The sequence below is a fragment of the Tubulanus polymorphus genome, unplaced genomic scaffold (assembly GCF_964204645.1).
Source record: "Tubulanus polymorphus unplaced genomic scaffold, tnTubPoly1.2 scaffold_30, whole genome shotgun sequence".
Lineage (NCBI taxonomy): Eukaryota > Metazoa > Nemertea > Palaeonemertea > Tubulaniformes > Tubulanidae > Tubulanus > Tubulanus polymorphus.
Window position 1 is genome coordinate 22,452 of NW_027437437.1, and position 11,320 is coordinate 33,771.

The window sequence follows — 11,320 nt, forward strand, 5'->3', positions numbered from 1 at the left end:
AAAATATTAATATACCTTTAATAGATCTTCTTGGGAAGTTAATATTCTCATTAATTATTTCATCACTTGCATTAATAGTTACAGTTTTAAATTTATCAATATAATAATATAATAATGAAAATCCTTGATTGTATTGAGTTTGAATTATACTTGAAATATTTTCATCAGTTACTGTGTCATATTCTAAACATATATTCGATAATCTATAACCCATATCTTTAACAACGCTAGATAATACAATTTCATTACACAGGAGCAAATGTTATTTCGAATATAATATCTTCTTGAATTGCGTATTTATATAAAGGTGCATTATTATTTATCAATTCAAAATCTAATGGAATTTTATGTTTGCTTCCATAAATCTTTTTGATCAAATTATCTGCGGTACGAGTTACTATTGCGTCATTCGCTCCTGATCTTAATTTATTTTGGTTTCCTGATTGGATGCCTTGAAATATCATATTATTTCTATTTTCTTTAGTTAATAATAAATCTTTGTAATGCATAAATAAATTATAATCATCTAATGAGAAAACTGTTTCTGAACAAATCTTTATAGTTAATTTTTTAATCAAATATCTTCCAACATTATCAACAACATAATTATCATTATTACCAGTTACATTTATATCAGCTGATAAATAAATACTATTTGGAACATAAAAAGTATTTTGTGTTAATCTAGGGATTCTAACATTTAAAGTTTCATCAGGATTACTATTAGAAGGGTTATGAGTAATTGTATGATGAGATCTTTCTGCTTTAATAGCATTAGATATTCTAGGATTCTTAGAAGGATTTATATAACTCCCACTCATTTATTTAACAAAAAATTAATTATCATATTCACTAACCCAAAAATAATTGCACTTACAACTGTAATCAAAAATAAAATAATATGTTCAGCAGCAGAATAAGTTAAGAATATTCCCAGGAGATTTCAATATAAAACCAACAATTGATGCTATAACTCCGGGTAAAGCTGCAGCAGATTTTTTAAATAGTTCCCATAAAAAATTTGCTAATTTTTTTAAACCATCCTTAACTTTATCTTGTATAGAATTATTATCATCTGGTGGTTTATCCGGTTTATTGGGAGTAGGTGTAGATTTTAATGAATTTGATATGGCTAAACCTATTGTCGTGAATACCATAGTTACAGCTGTTAGAATTGAAAGAATTGTTATACCTTCTAATTTAAATAACAATTTTATTCTGTCTGTCGATGATATTTTAGAATTTGGTTTTATCAACAAATCTTTAAAAATAACTTTTGATTTCTTAATATGATTTAGGTCAAATGATTTTAATAATATACCTCTTTCTTTTTCCTGAAATTCTTTGTTATATTTTAAAGAATCTATTTCTTTTTCTAAAGCTAACTTTCTGCATTCATAATCAACTTCATCAATTACTTGAAGATCTCTATTTAATTCTAATTGTTTTAATTCTTCATTTGCATTAGTTAATTCTTTTTCTAACATGGTTATTTTAGAAAATCTCATCTTAATGTTAGCAATTTCACCAGCTGATTTTTGCATACCTTTAATTTCTCTACGTGCTTGTTCATGAAATGCTTCTAATTCATCATCAGTTAAATTAAGTAATCCTTTTTCTAGTAAAGATTGTATTCGATTTATTCTAGTTTCAGTACCGGGTGAATCTAAAACACTATTCATCTCTTCTTCAAATGAATGAACTGTATCGAACATGCTATCAAAATGTTTTACTAATTGTAATTGACTTGAATCATTATCAATTTGTTGAATATCTCTTCTCGATGTTTCTGGTGTTGAAGATCTTAATTTATCTAATCGATCTGCAAAATCTTCATCATTTTCTGGGTCAACAAAAGTAGGTTTTTGATTTGGATTTTTAAGTGGTGAATATTCATTAATATCAATATTCTCAATTGGTTCTTCTTCATTTATTCTATCGATGGCATTCCATATAATTCTGAGAAATTCTGAACCACCTTTTGAACGTTCAATTGTAGATCCTGCATGCATTTCAGGATGGTACAGATCTTCTCCCATTTTAGATAATTTTAATTTAACATTATCACCATTTAAGTCAAGATTATAAAACCATGAATCATTTTTAAATTCTAAATTATTCATGAAATGTGGATCTTTTTCTCTAATGTGAGTTATCTGTTATATTTTTTGTTAATAATTCTTCAATAACTGTATTTGTTACACTATGTTTTATGTATAATAATTCTTTTTTCAATACAGGGTTTTCTGTTCTTTCTGATCTATTAATTAAATCTTTTCTTTCTGGTCTAGTTTTGATTATTATCTCATCGCGGTTTCTTTAATAATCTATTAATTTTTCACTTGTTTCAGTATCATCTTTAAATTTATCATAATCATATAATATAGGCCCACTAGAATCATCTTCACCTAAATTAGTATTATATGCTGCTCCACCATCATTATCAATATTAGTTTCATTAAAATCAGGTTGTGGTTCCTCACTTATACCAGGGGCGTCACCAAAAGTATCCATTGGAATATCTTCTTCCATTTATATAATAAAAAATTAAAATTAAAAATATAAAATTCCTCCTATTACAAATCCTATACAAGTAATAGCTAATTTAGCATTTTCATGGGATTTATTATCATTATTAGTTTTAGTTATATCATGTTGAATATTATCAGTTTTTATATCACCGTGTGGGTGCCGTACTGCACCATTTTCTGTAGTATTGTAATCTTTTATTTTAGAATCATTATCCAATTTAATATTCTTAGTTTTAGTTTCTGTTGATTGAATATGTTTTTTAATTTTTTCACCTTCCATTAATTTTGGAGCAGTAATAATCTTTTTATTTATATCATTCAATCCAAACTAACTATTTATTGTTGCAGTTTTAATTAGATTATTATAACCAATTATATTTCCCACCTTTAATACTAAATCATTAGAAATAATTAATAGATTAGGACCTATACAATAATTTAATCTAATATGTGATTTATCTAAATAATTTTGATATCTTACTATATTTTCTGGAATCGATCTATTTTTATCATTATGAATTGAATCTTCAAATAATACTTTGAATTGTTTCTGTGCGTCAAATGAAGTGTTATACTTTTCCAACTATTGGTGATCTTGTTTCAACCTGTACACCTAGAATACATATCAAATAAGTTCTAATAGATTGATTTATTCTTTGTATTCCAGCTTTAGTAAATCCTTCACTATTTTCTAAAACGAAATTAATCCATCCATTTTTATTTTGTTGTTGTATATTATTATAATATTTTGGTAATTCATTCCAATTTAGTGTTATTATATCTGTATTTGTTATTATTTTACCAAATTCTTTAGTATATAATATTCCTAATCCACCCATTGTACCAATTTTTGCTCTAAAATCATTATTTGAATTAATATTAAATTCATTATATATTTTATAAAACTTAGAAAACTTAATATTATTATTTAGTTCATTAAAATATTTTGAACCTGGTAAAGGACATTCTAATTCACTCAATATCAATTTTATTTGAAAATATCTATGAAATCTAAAAAGTGATAATAGCAATGGTAAACTTGGTTTGTTTAAATGATCATTCCAACTTATACCACACCCTGTTGTTGCGCAATAAACAGCAAAATTTAATTGGTTCTGCCAATACTTCATATTAGATTTTAATAACCATTGTTTTGCCTCATTTAAATTTTCAAAATTAATTACGTAAATATTGAATATATTTTCCATCTTTGCATTAAAACTATTAGTTTCAGTAACATAAATATCTAAATTAATTAATGAATTTAAAACTAAATTTTTATATGGAATATCTTTATTAAAATGGAATATCTTTATTAAAATCTATTGCAGGAATATTATATTTAATTGTTTTATTATATTGGAAAGCTTTTGGAAACCCCATTTACTTAATTCAAAAATTAATAATTAACTAATTCTTTTAATAATTTATCTTGTTCTTCAACTGTTATATTACCATTTAAACTTATTATATAATCTAGTGTATTTTTAAATTTATTAATTTCTTTTATATTAGTTTTAATTTTTTCTTTATTACTTTTTATATTTAATTTTGAACTTATACCAGTTAAAACACTTGAACTTAATCCTAGCATCCCTAATTGATAGAGCTAAAGGTGTTAATGGTGAGAATATTGCTAGAAATGTTATTACAGAACTAATTGTAACTGAACCACTGATAATAAAATAATAAATAATTTTACTTTTTAAATATTTTTTTTTTCAAATCTTTAAGTCACTTTCAAATTCTAATATTTCTTTTTCTAAATATGTTTTTAATTTAGTTTTATTTATATCATGAGGAATAATATCAATATTACCAACTTTATCATCCATTTATTTAGAAAAGAAATTACTAATTAGTAAATTTATATGCTACAAATATAACAATAACAGTTCCACCTAAAATCCATATTATTTCATATTTCTGTTGTTCCTTACTTGGGGTATAATAATCTGATAATTTAGGTTTATGTAGATGTAATTTTTCTTTATTGGTTACCGCGTTATATAAACTCATTGCATCATCGACTGATTGAAAATCTCTATGTGAAATCTTCTGATCATATAATTCTTTATTGATGTAATCCATATAGTTTTGTCTTTTTTCTCTATATTCTTCTGCTGCTTTATTATTTTTTTCTAATGCTAAGTTATGTCTTTTCTGTTCTGATAATGAACCATTTTTATCAATATGCTTAAATAAATAACCACCACCTGTAAATGCTAAAGCGTTAACAATTGCCGATTCTTTAATAGTTATAATTGTAGATGCCATTTATTCAGCAAAAAATTATGCATTTATATAGGAGGAATATATTTTTGTTTTTCCAAATAATCAATAGTTAAATTAGATAAAGTAACTGCTAATGTTAATTTTAAAATATCATTTATATCAAATCTATCAACATTAACACTTCCCATTTTACATACTTTAAATACCATTGAATAACCAACAGTTCCAACTGATAGTAAGGCACCATTATATAATCCAGTTATTATCCACTTATTATCACTCATTTATTTATTTAAAAAAATTACTATCTTCAAAATATTAAGTTATCTTATTTATAATTATTTCAACATTTATTTCATTACTACTTTTATGATTATCATATATTTTAGATACTATATCTTTGATATAATCGATAATTCCATCTTGATTTAATTCATAATATTCTAAGGGCGTTTTGATTAAATCAATTACTTTTTCTATATTATACTTTTCTTTATTAATTATTGATGCATTGTTAAAAGAATTACTTTTAATATCAGTAATTACATCATTTCTCATTTCTTTACCATGTTTAAAATCAAACCCAAAACATATACTCGGCCCAACAGTTATATTCATTTATATAGTGAAGAAAATTACTCTCATCATCTTATAACTAATTCATATATCACAGGAAAGTTATTCAAATCAATTAAATATCCATTATGATTTCTAATTTCTAATCTAAAATTATTAAATTGAGGAATGCATGGTTTGAAATCACATTCTGTTAAATTATAATTTATTTGCGTTCCAAATTCTTTAACATTCTTCAATGGTAAAATATTTAATATACTAGAATTACAAGTTATATCTTTAGTTGCTTCGAATGTTTTTGTAGGATCGATTAAATTGCAATTAATATAAAAGTGTGTAAAAGGTATTAAGTTAGGTGTAGCATCAATATTTGTAAAAGATTTATCTGGAGGAATTCCTTACAGTTTAGCTATAGGTTTTTTTACCATAGATTTATGTTTTTCAATATCAGCCAACCTTACATTATTTTGTCAGAACTCTCACTTTTTAAAAATCTAATATTAAACCCGGAATTATTACCTGACTTGTGCCAGGCTTTTCTATTATTTCTTGTGCCAATGTATCTAAATTATATAACCCTGGTTTTAAATATATATAGGCCCATTCATTTTTATTTTTATTAAAAATTAAAACGGCTCTATGTTCAACAGTTTTATTCGATATATTGTAAAATGAGTTACATAAACTTATATTTACTAATTTTAAATCAACACAATTCTTAAATTCTCTGTCTAATTGTACTAGTAAATTATGTGATTTATAATTTGTAAGACTTCTTGAATCAACAAATATTCTATATTCTCTTAATTCCACCATTTATTTTACATATTTTATTCGAAATCTATTTCATGGTGCCCTTTTTCATTCTTACCTGTGTATATGAAATAGAAATCACCTGAACATAATTCTTCTAAATCTTCACTTGACAATCTATGAAATCTATCCGGTAAATATGTTCTGAATTTATATTATATTCATTTTAATCCTTCATAGTCTAAGTGGATGACTTATTTACTACCATATCTATTAGTAACTGTATCAATATTTGTAATTAGATATTTATTATGAATTGTTAATTCTGTTAACTTTTTTAATTTATAATCTACAGATTTTACATTTGTGATATCTTTAATTCTATCTAGAAATGATTTGTTGTTCTCACTGTATACTTGTTTACTCTCCATTTTAATAACATATTTTTTATTAAAATTGATTTTAGAAGTTATAAGATTAATATTTTAAGAGTAATAGGGAATATGTTTTTCTAAATTAAAGGTTGAGCGGTTGAGTGAGTAAAAAATGAAAAATAAATTCGAGTGTGCGAGAATTAATTTTTCATTTTTTACTCACTCGACAACATATTCCCTATTACTGTTTATAATACAAAAAGAAATAAAACATCAAAAAGTAATAAAATGTTTAAAAATGATTCAAACTTTACAACAGAAAAGGATATTAAAGCATCATCTTATATTAGATTACCATTTACAACAAAAGCAGTAATAAATTGTGAAAATGAAGATAATAAATGTTTTCTATGGTCAACAGAAGATATTACGCATAGTTTTAGAATAATATATTACCGGAAATATGAAACATTATATAAAATTGATCAATATCCTTGTCAAGACGCTGTAAAAAGGGGGCAAAATCCTCCCCTCGAAAAACTAACAGGTTTTCTCTTTAAAGGACTGACTATATAAATGTCCCGTGGTCACCTGTTAGAATGTCCAACCAACGCAGTAACGCATGACTGCCCATATATAAATAAATAAACATAAATATCCGACATTCTCCGGGGCCACAAAGAGTTACAAATAAATTTCGGAAATTCGGAATAAATCGATTAATCGTCTTCTTCTGATTCTTCATCATGGGCGATTCTTCTGATCTTGTCTCGTGCCTTCGTTGCGGCACCTCGTGGTAACCGAGATAGCAACACTTCCGCATCAGAATCGTCTACTTCAGCATCTCGTCCAGACTGTGGACGGGACACGTCACCCTTTGTAGCTTCTCGGACCTCCAAAGGATAAAGTTTCGATATGGAGCGATTGGTTGAACCATTCTTAGTACGTAGTGACACGAAACGTACTAAACTGTCTCTACCATAATGCAGATCTGTAACGACACCCATCTGCCACTTTGACCTTGGCTCTTCATCCTCGATCAGCACAACATCTCCGCGACTTATGAATAGTTCATTCTTGCCGGCTTTCTGTTGATAGTATTCACGCAAAGACGCCAAGTACTCTCGCGCCCATCTATTCCAAAAGTGCTGCATAATTACAGACAGATGTTTCGATCTCGATTCTGCGACGCAAGGCTTCAGCTCAAAGTCTGGGTCCTCTAATTCCCCCGGGGCCACATACGAATGCGGCAATGAGGTGACACGCCTACCAACCATAAGCTGAGACGGAGTTAGAGGATTCTCATCCGACGGGTCTGACGACAAATAGGTTAACGGACGATCGTTCACGACGCTTTCTACTTCGGTTATGACGGTTCGAAACTCATCGATAGTTAAAAGCGCTCGACCAACGATTTTCTTCAAAACACTCTTCACGACTCCTACTAAGCCCTCCCAATAGCCTCCGACCCAGGGGGCACGTTTCGGTATAAAATTCCACGATACGCCGTTTTGACTAATAAACTCCTTAGCCTTAATGATTTAGAAGCATCGTCCGACAATATTTTCTTCGGTAGTGATCTTCTCGCAACAAATCTTCTAAACGCGCGAATAAACGATGCGGTTGTTAGGTCTTCTGTCACCTCGAGATGTACACCACGACTAACCGAACACGTAAAAAGACAAATATATGCCTTTCCGATAGTAGACGGAGTTCTGACGTTAAACGGTCCAGCATAATCCAGTCCGGTATAAAAGAACGCTGGAACTCGAGCAACTCTATTTACTGGTAGCGGTGGAGGATCCGGAAAACGGAACGGACGGCTGTTGAATCTACGACAAATGACACATTGACGGAGGCGACTTTTAACCAGTTGACGGATGCACGGTATCCAGTACATCTGACGTATGTACGATACAGTAGAATTTACTCCCAGGTGGAATACCTTCTCATGCGCATCTTTGATAACGAGATTACTAAATGCATGTAACTTCGGCAGCAGACACGGATATTTCGTAGAAGAAGCAATATCAGCGTTATCGATTCTACCGCGAGAGCGTATAAGCCCTTCTACGTCCATATAAAGCTGCAATTGACGGATTATCGGAGTTTTGACTTTCACCTGACCTCCTGACTATACGGAATGAACATCTGGAAACTCAGAACGTTGCAAGTCTCTGATTCACGACAATCGCGCCGCTTCTATCTCGGTTTGATCCAAAGGTTCACGGTTTTTCAATTTACCTCGCGTATTGTCAATAATTCGACGCACCCAGGCGGTGACGCGCAACAACTTGCGGAGACTCGACATCCTAGTCGCATCCACTATTTCAGTAACACCAACTTTTTCACGTGGAACGGCTCCCTTAACTGAGTTCACATCAGTACCCACTTCCATAGCAGAAATAAATGCTGAATATGGCGACCATGTCGGATGACTCCCAGAAACCAACCATTTTGGTCCATGCCACCATAACGAATTACTATGTAGGTCATCGGTCGACTCACACGATAATAAATCAGCTGGGTTTTCCTGCGTTGGACAGAAACCCCATTCAGCATCAGGGATCAAACTCCTGATCTCCTTACCCTTTTAGCTTCAAACGACTTCAATGGTTTCTCAGTAGAAATCCTGTACAGTACAGATTGGCTGTCCGACCACATGTACAATTTCAACGGTTGACCGATTTCCCGAATAATACTACTAGCCAGACGTGACCCTATACACCCTTCTCGTAACGTGGCGCTTTGTTGCGGCGGCAACGAGAACTAACTAATAGTGACGTCATTCGGTGAACGATTTTACTTCCGCGAGCGCGGTACTCTACCCTGTGATCTCGTGATATTAATCGCTGCTAGTGCTAGAATTATGGTAAGTATGGGTAAGCAGTATCACCCATATCAATTATTGTTATCACCAGTAATGTAATGTGCGATTAATGCCAGTGTATGACCTCTTTATCGGCGAGAAATCGACCGAGATTCAACTTGAACTACTTAACAAAATTCCGGCGAGGTTTGTAGGTCACCTCCTCCGCACTGCCACAGATAAGACATTTGAGTCATTTCCTTGAATCTTTTTTTTGAACTGTTAGATTAAACGATCTCTCAGCTAATAAATCACTTATGTACCAGTACTCAATAATAACAGCTTCGGAAGTCAAAATATTGTTGTTAGGCTAGCCTCTAGTGAATCAGTATATAAAAACCTTCTTGGGTATCATTCATTTATTACGTACGCATAAGATTTGAATATTTCACCCCCCCCCCCCCCCTGTACGCAAAATCGGCCGTTTTTTCATATACATTAAGCATTACAGTATGCAATTGCACTTACCCCTCCCCCCTCCCCTAGTGCGTATGTAATAAATGAATGACCCCTTGTTACTTAACTGTCTTAAGACACAGCAGGCTAGATAATACTAACAACTAATACAATTTTATTCTTTTGATTTTTTAGGATGATCACTACTATTCATTTAGTTTATCGAAGGATTATGAAACCGAGAGCCGTGACGAAGATTCAAGGAGAAAGAAAGGTTCTACGGTTAGTAAAATTAATTTGTACATGCCTAATATTCAAGAGCAAATATTTTTGATTTCTTGATAAAATTCTAATAATCGTACGTTCATAGATTTATCATAAGACTGATAATTAAACAAAATTTGAGCTTTATCCCCTATCTGTTATGATTAATTTACAATGCCTTATTGAACAATTTGCAACAATAATTTATATCGATTTAATTTTTTTTAGAGTCGGAGAAGCTGCTGCGTCCCTTATTGCACCAAATCCGGATATTATCATGTTGAAGGCCACGGTGTAGTTTCATATTTTAGTTTCCCATCAGAACTTGGGCTGAGAAAACAGTGGTTGGCCCGCATTAAACGTGATGAAGGAGACCTGTTTGAAATAACGAAAAACACATTTGTGTGCTCGCAGCATTTCAAAAAGGACGATTATCGTGATGTATCCAGTTATTCAGGACGTAGATATCTTAAGTCAACCGCCATTCCGTCTGTGTTTTCTTGTTGGGAAGGAGAAGTCACGAACTGGAACCTAAAAAAACTGAGGAAACCAAATAAACTTGTTAACTTATGTGATTCGCGCGTTCAAACTACATGTACATCAGTAGTTCCAACGGAGGATACTTCAGAATTTGCCCCCACGTGTGAGCCAATTTCTTTGTTCGAAGACGATGGACCGGATTTGCTTGAAACAACTGTTACTGATAATGGCATGGACTTGATGTCATGTAGTACTACAATAACTCATAATGATTACACAGAACTTTTAAACAGGATATCTAACCTTGAACTAGAAAATGAAAAGCTCCAGTCTCAGGTGGAAAGTTTGCAATCAGAAAACAGATTTACCATTGATAGACTTAGTGTTGATAATATAACATTCTATACAGGTTTTCCAAATATAGAGACTTTTAATTCAGTGCTAAAATTTTTAAACCCGGGAGAACTTGGTGAAAATTTAATAGTGGCTAAATCAGAACCCTCTGCATCAGTTATAAAAAAGGGTCGGCCATTTGCTTTGTCTCCTAGGGACCAGTTTTTTTCTGTTTTTGACTAGGATACGACTTGGTCTATTAGAGCAAGACCTAGCTAACCGATTTGATATCTCAGTTGCTACAGTTAGCCGTTTGATTATAACCTGGGCTAATTTTGTTTATCTTAGACTTGGCGCTCTGCCAATTTGGTCTTCAATTTGCCCTTTGATCAGGGTGATGACATTATGGCAGATAAAGGGTTTGATATTCAAGATTTGTTGGATCCTATGGGTGTTCATCTTAATATTCCGCCATTTCTTCAGATGCAAGACCAAATGTCTGCTGATGA

At 30.9% G+C, this 11,320-nt stretch overlaps 1 protein-coding gene across 1 annotated transcript; it reads right to left on the bottom strand.

The window, feature by feature from the left end:
* Positions 1 to 7,188: 7,188 nt before the first annotated feature.
* Positions 7,189 to 9,133, bottom strand: LOC141914495 (uncharacterized). Its single transcript, XM_074805714.1, has 4 exons — positions 9,059 to 9,133; positions 8,714 to 9,002; positions 8,112 to 8,599; positions 7,189 to 8,001 (listed from the first exon to the last, which is right to left on the bottom strand). Exons 1-4 carry the CDS (start codon positions 9,131 to 9,133, stop codon positions 7,189 to 7,191), a joined length of 1,665 nt encoding a protein of 554 aa, XP_074661815.1.
* Between the last annotated feature and the right edge of the window lie 2,187 nt (positions 9,134 to 11,320).

Excerpts from the sequence above, each read along its gene's own strand:
- LOC141914495 (XM_074805714.1), bottom strand. The coding sequence starts at position 9,133 with ATGTGGTCGGACAGCCAATCTGTACTGTACAGGATTTCTACTGAGAAA. Across the intron at positions 9,003-9,058 it reads AGTCGTTTGAAGCTAAAAGG|GAAAACCCAGCTGATTTATT; the intron begins GTAAGGAGATCA and ends TGTCCAACGCAG. Across the intron at positions 8,002-8,111 it reads GTCGTGGTGTACATCTCGAG|GCTAAGGAGTTTATTAGTCA; the intron begins GTGACAGAAGAC and ends TAAATCATTAAG.